This window comes from Galeopterus variegatus, unplaced genomic scaffold (genome assembly GCF_000696425.1).
Source record: "Galeopterus variegatus unplaced genomic scaffold, G_variegatus-3.0.2 Scaffold1648, whole genome shotgun sequence".
Classification (NCBI taxonomy): domain Eukaryota; kingdom Metazoa; phylum Chordata; class Mammalia; order Dermoptera; family Cynocephalidae; genus Galeopterus; species Galeopterus variegatus.
Window position 1 is genome coordinate 245,818 of NW_007727759.1, and position 20,545 is coordinate 266,362.

A 20,545-nucleotide genomic window follows, 5' to 3' on the forward strand; every position below is an offset into this window, starting at 1 on the left:
CCGGGGGGGGGGGGGGGGGGGGGGAGCGCTGCTGCGCTCCCAGCGCCGCACTCTCCCGAGTGCGCCACGGGCTCGGCACTCGTAGCTAATTCTGACTCTGTAGGACTGCAAAGGGTGGGGACGTTGGTTGTGTGTTTATGTGTGAATACTCCTGGAGGGTGGTGGGCAGGAGGAAACTGACCTCATCTCTGGGAGACAAACATACAGGTCCTTTGGAAAGGATACATAGAATTACTAAGATCTTCTAGCTGTCAAGAGAGAGTGGGGGGGGGGAGGTTTCCGTCAGGGGGGCACCAGGCCAAACCCCTGATGCACTGCGGGCCATCTTCTGGTGGAGGTTGATGGTCTCAGAGCTCTTGAATCCATGCACCCCCACTTTTTCACCCAGGGGCCAGAAACGGCCTTGGGAGCACATGCCTTCCCCACCCCTGGTTCCCCCAGGAACTGAAGCACCCAGCCACGACCTACATTGCTAAGCAGCTGGTCCAGATTGCGGTCAGCCATCGTCTTCTTCTGCTCTTCAGGCAGTGCCTCAGTGACCCCATCTTCTTCCTCCTCGTCCTCCTCCTCCTCTCCGCACACGTCCAGGCTGAAGTGCAGCCGGGCCAGCTTCTCTTGCATCTCGCGCACATGCTCCAACTGCTCAAAGGAGCATTCCTTCCCTGCATAGGCCCTGTCTGAGCCCTGGGAGAGAGCCAGGGACCCTGGCCCCAGCCTTGCTCCAGAGACCATGCCCACCAGCCCCACCCACAGACCCTCTTTGACCAGCCCCCAGACTCACCAAAGGCCTGCAGCCGGCCTGAGTGGAAATCGTTGAGTAGGTTCAATAGTCCCCCTTCCATCTCATAGACGTCAGTCACCTCGGTCAGGAAGGAGTGCTGCAGGGGCGTGCCTGCAGAGCCGCCCCCACCTCCGGCCAGCACTGGGCGGCATTTCTCCTTGCCTACTCTGGGTGGGGTGGACATGACCATGGTTACTGGGTGGGGGGCAGCCATGCACCCCCAGATCTTTTGTGCCATCTGTCTATGCACTAATTCATTTGCCCTTTCACCCACCAACATAAATGGATGTTTGTTTTTCTAGCCTTGCCCTGGGCAGCAGGACTGGTAGAGAGAAGGGAGTGAGTGAGGAGAGGTGAAGGTAGGAAGTCAAACACAAGTCTCTTTCCAGCTAATGACACAACCAGAGCCACGCTTGGGGGTGGCAGGGGGGCGCGACTCTTGGGTTCCTGTCTCAGTGCCTTACTCACTCCTCATTTGACCCTAGGTGAGTCACTTGTCCTCCCTGGTCTTCAGTGAATTTGGAGACAGTTACTTCTTTTCCTTTTTTTTTTTTTTTTTTCCCAAAAGATGACCGGTAAGGGGATCCTAACCCTCGGCTTGGTGTTGTCAGCACCACGCTCAGCCAGTGAGCTAACTGGCCATCCCTACATAGGATTCGAACCCGTGGCCCCGGTGTCACCAGCACCACACTCTCCCAAGTGAGCCACGGGCTGGCCCTGACAGTTACTTCTTTATTGCCACCGGAGATACCTTACCTCTCCCCAAAATATCTTTCTGCTTCTCTTCTATTTAAAAACTGTTTTGGATTTCCACTGCCCTCAGGATAACATTGCGTGCCTTTGCCAGCCTGGCCCTCTTGCTTCTCCAGTTGCATTTCCTACTACTCTCTTTCCAGCCCTGAGTTTCACCTGCACCCCATTGTGGCTATCCCTACATATGCCTTTCAGGCAGATGGTGTGCAAAGCTACAGGGAATCAGTGATTTTATTTGGAACAACAGGAGAAATAACACTTATTTAGTGGGAACAAACAGGGACACATTATAGCATAAGATGCAAATTCCCAATTATTAGAAAAACTTCAGCAGAGAATTCAAATTGTGTACCTAGGTGTACCCTCACCATTTCCTGTTCCCTGACACATCAAGGCCCAAAAACCACCTGTGGTTCCCAGAACCTTTCAGGCATTATCTTTGCTCCTTTTAAAAATTTTCTTTTGGCAGCTGGCTGGTGTGAGTATCCTTGACCTTGTTACAAGGCTGTACTCTAAACCAAGCCAACCAGCCAGCCCATCTTTCTTCCATATTTATGCCTGGCACGCCTCTCAGAGTAGAACATTCTTCCTTCTCCAGTGTATCCAACAGCTTTCTCTGACTCTCACGTCCTGGCAGGGTCGCTCAATCCCTCCTGAGGTGCACCCTCACACTATGTGATCCCAGTGACCCACCTGGCCTTTCCCGCACATACTTGAGGTTATGGACTGGGTCTGAGTCATCTGAGTTCTCGGTGGCCAATGGAGGCCACCCCAAGGAAGGCTTCAATTATTGCTTTGTAACTAAAGACCAAAGGCCCCCCCATTGCCTTCCTCCCCACAGTGCTCAGTCCAGAGTTGGGGTCATTCCCTCTTTGTCCTGTTTCCTTTCTGTACCCACCTCTTGAACTTGGCCCGCTGCTTGGGGGATGGCAGATGAGGGAGTCCCAATGCCAAGGAGCCGCTGTGGCTGGTGGGCACAGGGACCCTTCGTAGTGTGCCTGGGGCCTGGGCTGGCTGGGTCAGGCAGGGCTTGGGACTCCGTTTCTTCTTCTTGTCATCCATTGGGTGCTGGCTGGGCCTCAGGCCTGGGAGGGAAGTAACCTCACTGAGATAGTGAGGGGCAAAGTCATCCTTTCACCCAGAAACCCCCAAGTGTTGCAAAAGAAGTGCCCTGGGATCTTCTAACTTGTCCCCTCACAACTGTCAGGGCCTCTGTCCTCTCAGCTGTATGGTATGGGCAGGGCCAGATGCCAGTGCCTGCTTCTGGGATCATGTATTGCATTTGAAGGACCTTCCAAGGCCCACCCTAAGTTCCTTTCTACCTGAAAACCTAGGCCCTGCCTGAAAGGGCTGGACCAGACACCATTATCCTGGTGCTGCTGGGGTTTCCGATCCTTGTGGCTGAGGGGGTGGGGCTGGCAGGGGAAATGTAGGGTGACAGGGTGGATGTGAGCTGGCAGGAGCCCAGCTGAGAACTAGGAGCATCTTAACTAGGCCCCGTTCTATTTATCAATTGCCTAGGCAGATGCTGACAAAGTCACACTGTCAGCATGGGAGGTGACCAAGGTGCTGGTGGGGGTGCCTAGTGTCAAGCAGTAGCTACTGGGGACGCATATTTACAGAAGCCATTGCTCAGTAGGCAGGGCTCATTGTGGGCTTCTCTGCACTTAAGACGCTGGCATCCCTCCACTTCCACTCCACCCCCAACTGCAAATACCAGGGATTCCCAGAAGTTTCCTGGGATGTGCTTCCAACCCGTGTCACCCTTCCCAGTCCTTGCTGGGCTTCAGCTGCAACCAGGATGGGCTGGGTGGTGGGCAGCTGGCTGCCTGGGTTTCCAACAATGGCTGCGCCTGTGGCTGGTGCTGTTCAGTGGCCTCCAGTCCAGCCCCGCCTCCTAAGCCTCTGGTCTGCTGGGGAACTCCCCTCTGGAGGTCTCACAGGCTGCCACCACTAAACCTGACTCTGCACCCTGGGATGGTGAGGTGGCGAGGAACGTAAGCATTTAAACTGGCACATGGCTGGCTGGCACTGAATGGGTCCTGGGGTGTGGTGGAGGGGAGATGGGAGCGCATCATCTGCAGCAGCTTGACCCAGTTAGCGACTTGATAGAACTGGAGCAGGAGCCCCTGCTCCCCAGGAGCGGCTGGAGCGACCCGAGATCTATTTCCCATGCTCAGTCTCCAAAGCCATGTGTCAAATGGATCGCTCAGCTTGGGAGCCGGGCTCCGAAGCAAAGCGTCAGACCCGCATCATGGCGCCGCCGCCCTCACTCCCTCAGGGGGCTACTGACCTGGAGGTTTGGGGTCTGGAGTGATGCTTCTGTGCAAGTTCCCTCCGCCTTCCGCACTCTGCTCCCGGGAACGCGCACGGAGGGAAGCTAAGCCGGAGGGAGGTAATTTGCATTTAAAGAGAAAGTGTCCTTCTTTGGCGCTGGGATGGAGTAAGGTGGGAGGAGCATCCCCACTTTTACTAAGCTGCTCCTCTCACCCGACCTTACCTCCCCGCTTCAACTAACGTGGCCCTTTTGGTTGGGTGATGACGATTTGAAAAATATTTTCTTTTTCCTGTCAGTCTTAGAGAGAAGCTATAGTCCCTTACAAAATGGTGGTGGCTTTGTCAGAGGGGGGGATGGGGGATATGAGCACGTGAAAAGTACGAAAAGACAGCCACCTAAGGAGTGAGTCCAGGACCCTTGTTAAGCACTGAATGTACCTTTAATCCTCATAACCACCCTGAAGGAAGGTATCATCATTGTCATTGTCTCAGTTTTACTGACAGTTAAGTCAGTCTTTTGAGGGCAATACTACTCTCCCCACAACACGCAGACACCCCTGGCTGGTAAGTAGTGGGGGCTGTATGCTGCTATTGAAGTGACGGGACCCCTCCCCACGCCCCAGGCTTAGGAGACAGGTGTGGGGAGACCAGGTGAGAGGGAAGACTAAATGATTCCAGCCCCTGGGAGGGAAACCTGAGCGCCTGAAGGAAGCTAACCCAGCACTGCTCAATGGCTCAGTGGGACAGCTATTTAAAGACCTGAGAGGCTCCTGGCTCAGATCCCCAGAACAGCATCTAATGCAACAGGAGAGAGGCTCATCCCAGGCCAGGCTGCCCAGCAGGCTCAAATGAACCGACCCAGGGCAATGCACACAGCCTCCTGGCCCACCTTACCCTCCCGCTAGGCAGCTTTCCTGGGTTGGGCCTCTGGCTGAGTTGGAGACAGACAGTTGCTGCTTATGCGGGCACCTGTGCAGGGCTGTTTCCCAGGTGCCTCCCACACCCAGACTGCTCCACAAAGAGTGACATTAATTCAGGATTTTTTCAATAACCAGGGGGTCAGAGGGAGGGGGGACAACAGGGAAGTCGTCCTCCTCCCCTACCAGAGCTGTTAGAGTGGCACTTCTCCAGGACCTTGGTAGAGGGTCCAGGAGCACCTCTGGGTGCTTCCCTGGTGAGCCAGAAGCCTCGTCATTCTCAGAGCTACTTTGCTTGGAAGCTCCAAGAGTTGGGGCGGCATCTCCCCACCCCCATCCAGAGAATCTTTGGTTGGAACGAATGTGGCCAGCACAGAAAAGTACCAATCCATCAGGGTTAGCAGTTCTGCTGGGACCGTCACAGCCAGTGTGTGGACACATCTACCTGTGGATGTCTGGAAGGGAGAGCACTTGGGTTGTCTCTGCCACTGGTTGGGCATTCGCCACATACCATCCTTTGTGCAGACCAACACATGCCCCAGAGAGAACAGAGTGCTGGGCAAGGCCACCAGTAGGATGTCTCCCATACAGGAGCCTCAGCTTGAATACCCAGGCTTGAGGTGGGCAAACAGAACTGAACGGAGAATGTGCTTGTCTAGAAATATGTGAAATCAAGGTTGCTGCTCATGGCACATACCCAAATAGCAGTGATGAGAGTGTCCACTCATCTTAATCTGGGCCTCAACTGGCCTATGCCTAGCTCTTTGGTCTTCCTGCCTTTTGCCTTACTCATTGACACTATAGATTTCCTATTTTTTACTTTTTTGGTGGCTGGCCAGTATGGGGATCAGAACTCATGACCTTGGTGTTATAAGGTTGCACTCTAACCACCTGAGCGAAATGGCCAGCCCCCAATCTCCTATTTCAACACCTTCAGTGGTTCCCCCCTGCCCTCTAGATCTAGCCCGAGTCCCTCAGCCTGGTACACAAGCCCTTAGCCCTAACCTCATTCCCTCCTGAGCACCTGTATTCCCAGGTAAACCACTTCATTACTAAATGAAGTTGTTAAACTTCTACCTGCCCTTTGAGTCAGAAGGCCCTTCCAGGTTTCTGCTTTCCCCTTGCTGAAGGGAGCAAAGGCCTCCTCTCTGTTCCCATAGCACCACTGACCTTTCTATGCCTTAAAGTACTTTTCCCCTTTGTTAGACTGTGACACACCAGAGGCAAGGGACTTTTTTTTCTTTTTGAGGGAAAGAAATCAATTTTTTGGAGTGAAAGATGCTCTCAAGTATATGAGCATCTTTCCAACTTTGCCAAGGGCTCCACTCAGGCAGCTCAAGTAAATCTGCCAGTGTCCCCAGTCTGTGGTGACTGCTGGAAGGCAGGAAGGCACCCTGGAAGATGTAGGATGCCAAGGCATAGCCATGGTCATTTTGCAGCAGATCTAGACAAGTCAGTGAAGACTGAAGGGACGGGATAGATCCAGAAGCATCAGATGACCACACAGGACAGGAGAGAAACAAGTAAGGCAACAGACTCTTTATTTAATGTGGTTTAAAATACACCAAAATCAAGTCCCTGGCTGTTGTGAATACCAAAAGGAGACAACAAAGCTGTCAGCACAGCTTCAAACAAGTCTGGGTGGCCAGACTGGGCCATAAAGAAAGCAGTTACAGGGACAGAAGGCAGCCCCCCTCCACCAGACAGGGTGAGAGGAGCAGGCAGGTGCCCGGCTGTCGCTGGGGTGACCACCTCTGTACTGTGCAAGGTGGGAAGGCTGGAGCAGCAGCTGGAGAATCAGCTCAGCGGGGCTCAGCCCTCCCCCAAAGACACCAGAGCAGTTCCACTGGCCTCTTGGCCAGCCCTCAGCAGGGCCTCCATGATGGGGTTGAGAAGGGTTAAATAACCATCTTTACAGAAATAATATTCTTTTACAGAAAGTGCCTGAGCTCAGCCCATGGTCCAAAAACCTCATGGAAAACAAACAACAAATAAAAAGAAAGTGCTGCTGACACCTCTCAGAACCTGTCATACACGAAGCTCTCAGCTGGATAAGGTCCTGAACATAAGCTGCTGTTAGCAGAGCCGGGGGCTCTGGCCTATGAGCTTCACCTGCTATGGTCCCCTGGAGGAAAAGCTAGCAATCCAAGAAACCAGCACAGCTCTTGGTCCTAAGTCTGAGGTCATGTACACGAGACCTGCCTGTGTGAGGAAGGCACTGGCCTTCACTCATGGATAGGCCGTCTCCCCTGCATCTGGCCCAGGGCCTGGGCTGACTTCGGAAAGCAGAGTGAGCAGAGCAGATGTAGTGATTGGTATGATTTGGTCAACGGCGAGGAAGAGAAAGAAAGGGATCCCCATCTACACACTGGCCTGGATGCCTACGGAATGATGGAGCTGCTGAGTGCAAAGGTTCTGCCCTGCCTGGGGCCACCTGCCCACTGGAGCCTTCCATCCCACCAAACTGGGGCCCAACAGCCCCAACCCTCATGGACTTTAAGAGGTAGCTGAAGTGAGGCAGGCAATTATGTGGGCCACTGTAGGCCCTTCCACTCTCTTCAAGGAAGCAAGCAGATGCCTCCTCCCTGTAGCTCTGGAGCCTAGCAAATCCTCTGTGGGGTTGGCAGTTCTTGTACCTCAGCCTGACACGGGCTAGAGGAGGAAGAGGCAGGGACCGTTCCAAACACAGGGATTTCAGAAGAGAAGAAAAAATCTTGAAAAACACTTCTCCACAGGAGAGCAGTATCTCAGCCAGGGATGGCAAATAAGTCTCAAGACCCATACCGCTGCTGGGGGCATCCTGATGTGAAGTAAAGATATACCAGGGATTAGCAGGAAATGCTCTGAAGTGGATTAGTGGTGCCTGCCATGGGGGCAGGAGGAAACATGTGCTATTCATCTGCCATCTCTGGTCTAAGTCACAACATGACTCAGGAGGACTTAACATCCTTCATGAACCTATTTATGTGAAGGATTTAAGTTAAGGGCTGAAAGAGTGGGCTAGTTGTGGAAGATGAAGGGATGTGTAAAACAATGAATTCGCTTCAAAGAAATACAAAAGAAACAAAACCCCAACCATCCTATCCATCTTGGTCTGTGACTCCCTCAGCTACACTGAAGTGGAGGCCCAGCTAGAGATGCTTCCCAATCCAAGACTCATTCTGTCGTCCCAGAAAACTGCTCTGAACAAAGACTGGCTAATCTCCTGACAATTTTGCAACCAGCAGAGCTTGTAGTGTATAGAATAGCTATGCACAGTACATGGTAGTATGTACTGGGTGTGGGGGAAGACAAAACCGTCTGTCTACAATCATTTTGTGAGTTTCTGGGGCTCAATTTTCCTTTTTTTTGGCAGCTGGCTGGTACACAGATCCAAACTCTTGACCTTGGTGTTACAACAGCAAGCTCTAACCAACTGATCTACCTGGCCAGCCCTCAGTCAATTGCCGAGTTTCACTCCTTACCTATCAGACAACAGCTGGGGGCTTCCACACAGGAAGTGGAATGCCAAGGAGTACTCTTATTTCTTGGGAAAGGAGGTACCAGGAAACAGAACCAGGGCAAACCTTAAGGATTCAGGGGGCAGAAACACATAAAGGGAGGAGGCAGGAAGCAGAAACAGATCTATAAAGCCAAGGGGGTAGCTGGACCTGGGGACTGGCAAGTGCTACATGGAGATGGTGGTGATGGGAATCACTGGTGGCCTACCAGGATTGAAACCCATAGGCAAGCTTATGGCAAAGCCATCACAAGCCTTTTCCTTCCTTTTGCTACGAACAATCCGATCTCATCGAACAGGAAACCTCAGCACCAACACAGCAAAGGAGCCAGGTGGGGTGGTGAGGGGAGTGGGACACTGGAGGCCAGGCACGCAGGCACCACTGCTACAGCACCCTTCTTCCTTCCTAGAAGACTTTCAGTACAAACTGCCATGTGCAAACAAAACAAACAAAACAAAACAAAACCCACAAACTTCAGAAAGAATCCTTTGGGTGATCTCTTGTCAATCATTTGTGCAGGCTAGAGAGGCACCTGTGAATGATAAGGCTACTGAGAAGCATCATTGGCCTGGTCCTGGCACTACTGGAGGGCAGGGGACATGGTGCCCAAGGGGCTCCCGATGAGAGCATCATCCCACCCAGAAACATTCTCCATGTCCCTAGTACTAGGCAGGAAAGCAGTCAATCACCAGTTCCAAGCACCCTGCCAAAACTTTTTCCAGGTCAAAAGGAGCCTCCAGGGGAGCTAGGAGAACCCGAGCTGCCCAAGCCCTGCTCACAAGAGAAATGCAGTCAAGGCCTGGGTGTATCCCTTGTCACGAGCTCTGAAGGGCTAGGAGGGGTCTGAGCCTCAAATCAGGCAGAGAAATGTTCAAGCCACTTGTCCTGCCAACTCACTGTGATGGCACCTACAGATGACAGCTCCTCTTAAGACTTCAGGCCCACAGAGGAGCCACTGACTTCATCTGTACACATTCCCACCCCCAAAGCAAGCCCACTGTACACTTAGATATAAAATGTATGAGGCCTTGCACATATGCCATATGTATGTAAAAGGGACCCACAAAATCCAAAATTGTGTCAGATGCCAGCCAAGTCAGAAGAGCCTGGCCTTGGCACTGGACTACTTAGCGTGGGAGCCTTGTATGGGCCAGGCCTGGCTGGGCTGCCTGCTCCCTTCCCAGCATGCCCCAAGCACCAGGCTCTCTAGGCAGTGGCAGAGGTGGCCTCCTGTGGACCTGTTTGGCCTGATGCTTCTGTGCTCAGTGCCCCTGGGCAGCAAGGAGCTTCTGTGGCCCTGGGGGAGCCGGGTGCTCGGGCTCCTGGCTCCTCACCACCCTGCTCCTTGAAGGCAGCAACAGCCTCTGGCCTCCGCTCAGGGACGCTGTCAGTGAGGGGGCCCTGGCCACCTGCACTCAGGTCCTGTACTCTCTTGTTCAGGTCATTGCGCTCTGTCTGCAGTGCCCGGCACAGCTTCTCCAGCCGCTGGATTTTCACCTGTAGGCCCTCCAGCTCTTTGTCCCGGAGTGTTTTCTAGGGAGAGAAATGGGGCCTTTAAGTGCCATCCCATCAAACCCCCGGCCCCCCTCCAATGCTACCATGTGGTGGAAAACACTCACTTTAACAAGGCTGGGAGCAGACCAGAGTCAAAGAGCTAGCCCCTTCTAGTCAACAGTCCTGATTTATGCCATGACTTGGTTCTCAGTTGTGGGCAATGCGGTACAAAGAGGGGGTATGGCTTAGAGGTCAATGTACTCCTCCATTTATCTATCAGATGAACTTGGCAAAGTACCTGGTTTTTGAGACTATCTCATCTGTAAACAGGACTGCTAACACCATCCTCAAATCTCAAGAAAAGGTTCAATGAACCAGCTTATCTAAAATGTTCGGCAAGGTCTGGCTTGCAGTTGCTGCTCCATCAGTGTTAATTCCTTTATTCTATGTTGCAAGCCATGAAATCACAGATTATCTGAGCTACTTTGCATACAAACCAGGTACTTCATTGGCACCCTTGGTTTTTTCCGCTCCTTTATTCCTTTCTTCCATTTGCTCCCTTTGCTACTGGAGACCTACCACCGGGCTCCCCACCTCCCACAGGGAGACAGTTGGCACTGCCTTTGAACTTGGACAGACATGTGTTAATCCAAGCTCCACCTCATGCTGTGTAGAATGTACAGGAAAGGGCTGGACAGGCAGTAACAGCACACCCCAACCCCGGGTGCAGATCCCACTCAGCCCACCTCCTCAGCCATCTCAAGCAGGGCCTTGTTGCTGCTCTCCCACCGGGACCGGTACATGGTAGTTTCCTTCTCCAGCTTCTTTATCTTCTTAGTCATCTGGGTTACATGACAGATGGAGTGAAACGGTCAGACTTGCGCTGTCTCCAACGTGGGGACTTACCACCAAGGAAGTCTTAAATTAAATGTCCACCACCATAACAAGAAATGACAAGACTGCCCCTTCTCCAGTACAACCTGGAGGTTGCACACACCACTGATGCTTTGAGAAGGGGAAAGACTGTGATCCTTCTTAACAGCCCCACCCTTAGTATCAATCACAATTACTGCAAACAGCTCCTGCGAGGCACTCCCGGGATGGGGACTTCCTGAAGGCAGGCCCAGTGTTCAAGCCTGAATGAAGTAGCCTGTGCCCAGTAGCCCCAGCCGGCCCAGAACACCCTTACCTTTTCCATCTCCTGTTTGAATGTGGTGAATACCTCGCTGCTTTTGGAAAGTGTGTTCTGGAACTCCTCAAACTTCTCTGTGTATAGGGCAAGCTGGGTAAGAAAGAAGCCCACAGGTAAGAGTGGGATTCTCTGGAAGACACCTCTGGTCCATACACTCAGACCCCTTCTTGGCCTTTTGACACAACAATTCTATTGAGATACCATTTTTCCTCACGACAAAACAAAAACTGTATATTTGGAAGGATATAATCCAAAATGCTAAGCCTGGAAAGTAGAATTTGGGGTTATTTATATTTTGCTTTTATGTTTACTTTTGCTTTTTTTTTTTTTTCCAGAATCAAGTATAATTTATGTAGTTAAAAACAACTGTTCTGATCCCACCTTCTCAAAAGCAACCCAACAGTTCCGAGCTAGAATGAAGTCCTCTGAGCACACCTATAGCTACTTGTCACATCGGTGCTGGGCAGATCAAGAGAGAACAAAGGCTTAGCCAAGATCACACAGCAGTCTGGGCAGAGCTGGTCCTAGAATGAGGGTACCATTTCACTCCCCCACAGGACAGGGCCAGTGAGGGGACCTTGGAGGCACAGGGTCAGGTTAATAAACCATCTCACCTGCTGCTTCAGGTGGGTCTCCTGCTGCTTCATCAGCTCACACATCCTCTGGGACTCCACTGCTTCTTTTAGGAGCTATTTCCAAGACAGGACCCCAGACTCTGTCAGAAGCCTGCAGGGGCTGTGTTTGGCTTTTTTTAGCCACAAGCACCAGACCTACTCGGGCTTCCTACTGTCAGACGAGTGTCTGAGGAAACAGTGCCTGGTCTGGCCAGACAGCAATCTCTCCCATACCAACCTGACTATGAGCTGAGCCAAGACCCACCCCACCTCTTCCCACACCCCAACCTCGGGGCCTGAGCCTCACAAAATCCTTCTCTCGCTGGTGCCGTTCCTCTGCCTCCTTCAGCATCTCCTGGGCCTGCTGGAGCTTGGCATCCACCAGCTGCTGCTGCAGGTCCTTGTGTTTGAAGACTTTGTCAATATGCTGCAGGAAAGACAGTGGGAGGTGTCCGCTTGTCAGGAGCTTCCTTTCTCAGGGAGGTCCAATCTGCAGAGACCAAGACACCCTGCCCAGCCTCCCATCTCAATCTGACATGCTGGACTCCCATGTGTACTATAGGACATGGGCCCCAAGTCCCTGGAAGGTCAACTTCCCAACCTCACCTCGTTTTTCTCCCAGTGAGTCAGACCTGGATAAGCCAGGATGGATGGAATCAGTTGCCAAGAAGCCAAGCAATAAATACACTCAAACCTCCAGCCCCAGGACTGATCAGCCCGCGGGGCTGGCAGCCAATGTAAATGGGAAAAAAGAGCAAAAATAATGCTTCTACAAACACAACAGCTTAGCTAAACTGGCAGAGATGTGCCTTATCTACAAGTGACGACTAGACATATGCAACCCAAGGAAAGGCTGTCCTGACTTCTGCAGGAGCCCTGGGGACCTAAGCCAGGAGACAGAGCAGGGATGAGAGAAGGTGGTGGACTCAAGTGCTACTTCAAAGGTAAAATCAACTGGACTTACTAAGGGATGTGGGGAATTTAACTTATTTTTGGATGGGGAAGGGAAGGCGCCTTGAAGACAAGTTCAGTTGGGGACATGATGAGTTCCAGGTGCCTGTTATCTAAGGTTCAGGCGGCAGGAAGGGAGTGCCTGAATCTGTCTAGGGAAGGCTGTAAATGAAAAGCAGCAGGGCCTGGCAGACCCACATGTCCTCCTCCACAGGGAGTACCAAGTACTTTTTTGCCTTGTGGGGAAGAACAGGAGTGAGAAAGAGGGTCCTCAGGTTCTTGAACTTAGTGCCTCACTCTACTGGTCCGGGAAGTCTCATGTCTCTCGGTGCTGAGGGACAAGAACCAAACCAGCCTCCCTTAAACCAAATGTATCACAAGCAGCCTTGTTCCCAGAGGATGGGAGGGGTGGGTCAGGGGAGTCCCCTCTAGGTCCTGCCCATATCAACCACCACCACACCCCTAGTGCCTTGTCCAGAGTAGGTCCTCTGCCAGCCTGTAAGGTAGCTGCAGGTCTCCCTTCGAATGACAAGAGAACAGAGGCCCAACACAGCAAAGTGACAGCATGGAGGCCCCAAAGATTTGAATGCCTGGGGTAGTAGCCAATGCCAGCCAAGGCAGTGACATCCTACTCTTTCAAGTGGCAGGAACAGCAGATTAGCAAGGAATCAGTGGACACAGCCCCTGGAGTCCACCACTGACCACAAGTCCGGCCCCTCCCAATCCCCCAGCCACGATTGTTTCTGTGACCACCTTACCTCCTCTCGTAGCTCATACTGTTCAATCAGCTTCTTGAGCCTCTCGGCCAGCTCCATGTTCTCTTGGCGCAGCTTGGAGTTGCGCTCGTTGTGCTGTTCCATCTGCAGCTGAATGTCATTCAGTGTCACCTGGAAGTGTGAAGTCACCTCCTTGCGCTTCTCCTCCTCCTCCCGGGCCCGCTGCACACCTTCTTCCTGGGCAGAGAAGTCAGCCCCAGTGCATGATCCACTGTTCCCCAACCAGCCTCCCAAGGCTCCCCCAACAAGTCCATGACAGTCTCTGACAATAGCCCTGCCTGCTCCCAAAGTGAGGAGTAGCCAGGCTCCTGATGGACCCCTCTGTTTATCAGGTGACATCAAGTAAGAGTCTCTTCCTAGAAAAATGCAGGCACACGTGTATGTGCCATGCTGAAGCAATGGCATCTCCTGAAGCCTTTTCTTTCAGATTACAAATTAAGTATTTTTGTTTTAATGAGCTTTCACCTCTCCCCCAAACCCCAAGAGACTAATTTGTTAAAATTTAGTAATACCCAAGGTTGGTAAGGTTGTGCAGAATTAGGCAGTCAGACATTGTTGATAGGGTGCACACTGCCTCCTTTTTGGAAGGCGATCTGGCAAAATATTAAAATTTGGGGCTGTCTAGTTAGCACAGTCGATTAGAGTATAGTGCTGATAACAAAGTCCAGGTTCAATCCCTATAGAGGCCAGCCACCAAAAGAAAAAAAAAAAAAAAGAAAAAAGAAAAATCTACATACTCTTTGACCCAGCCATTTCACTTTTGAGATTTATCCTACAGCTAAAGTCTATTTAATTGGCCAGGGATATATACAAGTATAACAAGAACTTTCACTGCAGCTCTATATAGTGAAAAGTTGGAAACCAAAAAATCCCTTAACTAGGGAACTGATAAAAATACAGTATATCCATATATCAATGCTTAAAAAGAATGAGATAGCTCTACATATACTGATAGGGAAAGATAAGGCATTATATAAAGTGAGAAAAAGAAATAAGATGTGAAACAGTAAACATACAATAATTCCATTTAAAAAAACTGTATGTAAGATTTTTACATACAAAGAAAAAAGCTAGAAGACTGCACTTAAACTTACAAATAAGTAGGTTTACTTCACAGGAGTTTCTGCTGGGCACTGGGGTTGAGGAGTGTGGGCAAATAGTACCTTTAATATTTTATAAACTTTTGTCACCTTTAACAAATTTAATATTAAATTTGTAATTGTTTTTGCAGCTGGCCAGTACAGGGATCCGAACCCTTGACCTTGGTGTTATCAACATCACGCTCTAACCAACTGAGCTAACCGGGCAGCCCCAAATTTATAATGTTTTGAAAGACAAGTACTTATTAATTAAAAATGAGCGAAACAAGTTGTAAAATACTATATATTCATGGATTCAATTTTTTTTCTTTTTTGTCTTTTTTACTGGCCGGTAACAGGATTGCAACCCTCGGTGTAGCGCCCATACCGGGGACCGGCAATGGGATCACAACCCTCAGCGTCACGCCCGCGCCACGCTCAGCCAGTGAACGGGAACCGGTCACCACATAGGATCCGAACCCTCGGCAGGAGCGCCACCGCGCCCATACCGGGGACCGGCAATGGGATCACAACCCTCAGCGTCACGCCCGCGCCATGCTCAGCCAGTGAACGGGAACCGGTCACCACATAGGATCCGAACCCTCGGCAGGAGCGCCACCGCGCTCCCAAGCGGCACACTTTCCAGTGCGCCACCAGGTCGGCCCCATGGATTCAAATTTTATAAGTAATATATAAACTTGCAAGGACATGCTTGCAAAAACCATCTATAGGTCACTACAGTGAGCAGACTTTAACCTTGGACTGACATCACCCTAGGAGAAGCAGGACAGAGGAAGGACCCAGGCTCCTGAATGACCAACCAATGGGACAAGAACTGCTGGTCAGGCTGGACCTCCACTTACTGGGGACTGCTATTTAATTGAGAACTACTGAGGCCACTGCATTTTGGGTGCACTTTTGCCTTTACCTTATCCAGTGCAAGTACATGTCAATGGCTACAAGTAGTTCTCTACCTGTAGGGAACTATTGGGGAAATGTATTTCTACACCGCAAGCCTGTACTACTTTTTCTGGGGAAAAGCCCACCAAAGATAAGTAGAAATCAAAGGTAAGACTAGAGTCGCCAGTTGCAGGGCGCCCGCCGGCCTACCTTGAGGGAGCGGTTGTGCCGCTGCAGCTCGCGGCACAGGCTCTCGAGCTTGCTGCGGGCCAGGACGGCCTTGCTGTGCTCACCACGCAGGTGGTCTTTCTCCTGTATCAGCTGGCTCTGCTTTTTCTGCAGGAGCTTCATCTGCTTCTGAGAGTTCCGGTGCTCCTCCAGCTAGGGACAGGGAGGAAGGGTAAGTGCCCTGTGGGGCTCTCCTCATGGGGATCCTATGTGACTCCCAGGTCTTCTGAGTGCCCTCTCCCCTGACTCCAGCCATAGTAGCTCAGGCCAGGACTGACACTGTGCTGGTGTTTTACATGCTCCTCCCATTAACTCCAGGGACCCCGTCTTAGGGACACAGAAATGGACTCTCAGGACAAGCAGGGGTCACACAGCCAGAAGATCCCAGCTCTGACTCCAGAGACAAAGCTTTCCAGATACTTCAGACCACTGCACTGCCCCAACTCTCTGGACCCTCATACCCTAGGGATGAGACTACCTGCTCCCCTTCCTTGTATCCATTAACAGACCCCCCCTTACCCCTTTTCATTCCTTCAAAGATTTAGCACTGGTTCTCCACTGCTCTCTCCCACACATTCCTTTTCTTTTTCCCCCCATCCCACACACTCCTATTATCATTCATGGCCATTTCAATATCAACAGTCAATCTTCCTGACTCCCTGGCCTCACAGTCCTTAACCTCTTCCACAAACCACTCTTGTCCCCAGCTCAGCTCCCCTCCCACGCTCCTATCCAGCTCTGTATAGTGGAAATATAATGCAATCCACATACGTAATTTAAAAACTTCTAGCAGCCACATTAAAAAAGAATCAATAAAATGAATTTTAATAATTTATTTAATACAATATCTAAAATATTAAATTTCAACATGGAATCAATATAAATAATTAATTAAGATGTTTTACATTCTTTTGTCTTAGGGCTTTGAAATCTGATGTATATCTTACACTTACAGCACATCCAAATCCAGATGACCTGCACATCAATTAGCAAGTGTCCTGGACAGTGCAGGTCTAGACTTTGTCACTACTTGGAACTGTACCTATTATCTCAATTTCCAGCAGCTCTAGCCAGCACCACCATCACTCATTTTTCTAGCTCATTCCCACCAATATCCAAGGTCCCCAAAAAGCCTCTTACCCTATCAGATCTCCAAACCATCAACCCAACCATCATTTTACTCTGCTTCAACCCCCCTTTGAATACCTGGCTTAAATTTCTTATACCCTCAACTCTCTTGGTCCTTCTCCCAGCAAAATATCAACCCTGATAAAGCACCTACCTTCCTGCTGACCCCAGACTAGCATTGAAGCAAGCCTGCTTGAAATTAAATTCATGACTACCAATTTTAGGAATACCCATATCGGCCCAGCAATCCGACTAAATTTCTCATGCTACTCACACTCCTCCTCTTCCAGATAACTCTTTTGCCTCCTCTTTAAAAATCTCGCCTGCCCCAACTACCACTGTCTCACCCATTTCCCTGTGAATACAGAAAAAAACCAGAGTAGCAGGGACACAAGCCCTATATCCGCCAGTCCACCTGCCCTTGTCCTCTCCTCCAGCCACAGGGACTGAGCCGTGCTCTGGCCAAGGCTGAGCCCTCTCCTTGTGCCCTGGGCCGCAGCTCCCCACATGTACTCAGAACATCACTCCAGCAACTCACTTCCTCCTCTCTTACATCAGCAATCTTTCCCTGGCTGGATCATTCTAAAAGGGTGGTTATCTTCTTTATTACCTTTATTTAATCCTTACCATAATCTCATTAGGCAGGTATGATTTCCCCCATTTTACAAATGAGAAAAGTTCCTTCCAGGAGAATATCAGGTAATAAATGTGGATGGAATGAAAGAATTTGAAAATAAATAATTAGGCAATGACCATCAATGGACGAATCTGTTAATTCAAATTCTGATGGGGAACATGACAATGGAGATGGGTTGGCACCCTCCCCAGCCCCCCCCCCAATGAAAAATGTTAAAACACTAAAAGTGGGACGACCACACTTTGTATTTCTTGTAATAGAGTATGAAGTATAGACTTCTGGGCTGGCCAGTTAGCTCACTTGGTTAGAATATGGTGCTGATAACACCGGGTCCAGGGTTCGATCCCTATACTGGCCAGCTGCCAATTAAAAAAAATAGAGTACTACCTACAAAGAATTCTTGTCAAGAAAGTTGAATCTAAATTGAGTTAAGCTCTGCTAACGTCCACTTTACTTACAGGAACTAAGGAGGTAAAGGAACAAGTTAAATGCTACCACAAAGAAGACAAAACTAGAAGTGGGGCATCATACAGGACAACTCATCTGATTTCTGCAATAAGTCAATGTCATGGGGGAAAAAAGGGAGGCAGTGAGAGGAAGAACGCTCTGGCGTAAAAGGAAAAAAAAAAGTATCAAGTAACTGGTGTTAATTTTATTAAGCATGATAATGGCACTATGCACCTCCGTATTTTGGGCAGATGCATACAGAAGCACACAGGGGCAAGATGACATATTATGTGGACTCAGGTCAGGAGCTAGGGCTCTACCACTCTGGAATCACTCTCTGAGAAATTTCTTTCAAATAACGTGCAGTTTCTCCTCTTACTGTCAGCCCTGAAGAGTCTGGCTGGGAATTGACTCCCCATTTCACAGATAGGGGAAAGGTTCAGACAAGGGTTGAACAGGAATTAAGACACCCACCTGCCCCTGCACCCCCAACCCCACTCCAGGTGGCCTGCTGACTTTCCAAGGGCAGGGAGGGTGCCAGCGAAGGGGGTAACTGACCAGTTCAGCATACTTCTTGCACAGGGCTGCCAGTTTCTCTTCTGGGGTACTCAGCGTGTTCAATGTCTGCATCAGCAACGTGATCTCCTTTCCTGCAAAATACAGGGACCAAAGGCATGCACGCCCTTCTCTGGTGGCCCCCTTCCAGGCCTGGGCCCACATTCATGAGTGTTTTGGCAGACCTCCCCTATCATATTTTATATTTTCTTTGTTAAACTGGCTGCCTTCCTTGCCAAACTAGGTGCTTCATGAGGGCTGGGACTAACTCAATCCTGCTTATTGTTGTAGCCCCAGTACTGTCTATAGAGCCACCATAGAGCAAATGCTCAATAAATGCTCATTAAACAAATGGCTGACTCCTTACAGTAAACTTTGAAATGAATATTCCTTCAATATATGTGATCCTAAGATAAAAAAAAAAGTCTCTCTTTAAATTAGGATGATAGGTTGGAGGAATAGGGACTAGGACATGGTTTTAATGTCACCTAACCTAAATTCTTGAACACATACACAGCTGGCTGTCAAATGACGTCAATGCCTTTTCCCTACTGCCTGTGCATGAGTCAGGGAGCCTTCCCTCTGCCTCCCCGGCAGGCTGCTGTACACAGACCAGGCTCCTGAAGCGTCAGCCCTGGAAGGCACTGAGAAATCAGCATGGAGACTGCAGATCACTGGCACATAGGTGAAATCTAACCCAAGGGTGAGTCTGGTTTGGTTGCTTCCATTTCAGTTGACAACTATTAAAAATTTTGAGATTTCACATAACTCTAGAAAAAGGGCTTGTTGGTTAGCTCATTTGGTTAAAGCATGGTGCTGATAACATCAAGGTCAAGGGTTTGGATTACTGCATACTGTCCAGCTGCCCCCGCAAAAGAAAGAAAGAAAATCCTGGTTGCTGGGCCGGCCCGTGGCTCACTTGGGAGAGTGTGGTGCTCATAACACCAAGGCCCCGGGTTCGGATTACATATAGGGATGGCCGGTTAGCTCACTGGGTGAGCATGGTGCTGTCAATACCAAGTCAAGGGTTAAGATCCCCTTACCGGTCATCTTTAAAAAAAGAAGTAGAAAATCCTGGTTGCATTCAGCCTATAGTTTTCCATGCTCTTAACTGGCCTCGTGTCAGTCAACCTTCTGGATAAAGTAGGCCCTCTCTTGGTCCTCATGGGACCCCCTGGCTAATGTAGACATCTGAGTTTTAAACTCTGGCCTAATCCAACTCTCCTACTGTAGAGAACTAGAAACTAAGACCCAGAGAGGGGAAAGGACATGCCCAAGGTCACACAGGTTAGAAGTGGTGCTAGCTGGCACAGGTACCCACCCAAGCCTCCTGCTCTTCATTTTCTCAATGAGAGAAGGCTGGATTTCAATCCCCACTTGCTCCAAAGGCCAGGTGCAGTGAACAACCCGAACATCTTTATGCTGTGGTCCCCACACCTTTGGCTTGGATTAAACTGGGATGACTCACTGCTCTGAGAAGTACAGTCTCTGAATTCAGGTCCAAACTCCCTCCCCTCACCAGCCTCACAAGGAGCTACCCTCTGCTCACCCAGACCCTTGGCTTTCTTCTTCTCCTGTGGTCTTCGGTGGTCTCGCTCTCCAACCTCATCACTTGTGCGGATCTCTTCCGTGCTTGGTTCTCCCTTGGAGGTCTCCTTCTCACCATTCACTACTGGGGTCACTGGCTCAGGCTCCCCATTCCTTGCAGCATAGGCTCGGGACTTCTCTGCATCTTCAGGTTCAGTGGGCTCACCCTGTGCCCCATCATCACCTGGGCCCCCCTGATTGTTGTCCACACAGTAAGTACTCAATATGTCTTCCAGCTGGCGGCTCAGCTCCTCAGAGACATCACGGAGGGCCCCAGTCTGAACAGTTTTAGCTTGAGCCACTACAGCAGGAGAGGATGAGGAGTAGGGTGAGAAATAAGATAGTTATACCACTGGTTTGGGTTAAATGTAGCCTATCTTCTTCTTTTTTTAAAAAATGAAAACTGACAAATAAGAATGGAGTATAATTCAGCTAATCTAAGTTCATGTCAGAATTTAGACTCAAAACGTTTTTTTTAAATTTTTTTATTTTTTAAAAAGATGACTGGTAAGGGGATCTTAACCCTTGACTTGGTGTTGTCAGCACCACGCTCAGCCAGTGAGCGAACCGGCCATCCCTATATGGGATCCGAACCCGTGGCCTTGGTGTTATCAGCACTGCACTCTACCGAGTGAGCCACAGGGCGGCCCCCTGTTTTTCTTTCTTAATGGTGTGTAAAATAATGATGCATCTGGCAATTGATATTTCCTATGATAAATTATGGCTTAT

At 50.1% G+C, this 20,545-nt stretch overlaps 2 protein-coding genes across 9 annotated transcripts in view; both read right to left on the reverse strand.

Annotated features, from left to right (window-relative positions):
• Nucleotides 1–4,152, reverse strand: part of CCDC28B (coiled-coil domain containing 28B) — a 5,014-nt gene extending 862 nt beyond the window's left edge. Inside the window, exons 1-5 of one of the 5 annotated variants that reach the window (XM_008578233.1) lie at nucleotides 3,828–4,152; nucleotides 2,433–2,619; nucleotides 782–948; nucleotides 469–662; nucleotides 226–248 (exon numbers count right to left, since the gene is read on the reverse strand). In XM_008578233.1, coding sequence (XP_008576455.1) covers nucleotides 226–248; nucleotides 469–662; nucleotides 782–948; nucleotides 2,433–2,596 — 548 coding nt within the window. In that variant the 5' untranslated portion in view covers nucleotides 2,597–2,619; nucleotides 3,828–4,152. Of the gene's footprint in view, nucleotides 1–225; nucleotides 329–468; nucleotides 663–781; nucleotides 949–2,432; nucleotides 2,640–3,827 lie in introns of those variants that run through there. The other 4 variants (XM_008578232.1, XM_008578231.1, XM_008578228.1 and 1 more) reach the window with 4 other exon arrangements.
• Nucleotides 4,153–6,252: 2,100 nt separating this feature from the next.
• Nucleotides 6,253–20,545, reverse strand: part of TXLNA (taxilin alpha) — a 15,820-nt gene continuing 1,527 nt past the window's right edge. For 2 of the 4 annotated variants that reach the window (XM_008578234.1, XM_008578235.1), the window contains exons 3-11: nucleotides 19,779–20,117; nucleotides 18,149–18,324; nucleotides 15,445–15,615; nucleotides 13,238–13,432; nucleotides 11,836–11,955; nucleotides 11,529–11,603; nucleotides 10,912–11,004; nucleotides 10,469–10,564; nucleotides 6,253–9,761 (exon numbers count right to left, since the gene is read on the reverse strand). In XM_008578234.1, coding sequence (XP_008576456.1) covers nucleotides 9,435–9,761; nucleotides 10,469–10,564; nucleotides 10,912–11,004; nucleotides 11,529–11,603; nucleotides 11,836–11,955; nucleotides 13,238–13,432; nucleotides 15,445–15,615; nucleotides 18,149–18,324; nucleotides 19,779–20,117 — 1,592 coding nt within the window. In that variant the 3' untranslated portion in view covers nucleotides 6,253–9,434. The remainder of the gene's footprint in view (nucleotides 9,762–10,468; nucleotides 10,565–10,911; nucleotides 11,005–11,528; nucleotides 11,604–11,835; nucleotides 11,956–13,237; nucleotides 13,433–15,444; nucleotides 15,616–18,148; nucleotides 18,325–19,778; nucleotides 20,118–20,545) is intronic. The other 2 variants (XM_008578237.1, XM_008578236.1) reach the window with 2 other exon arrangements.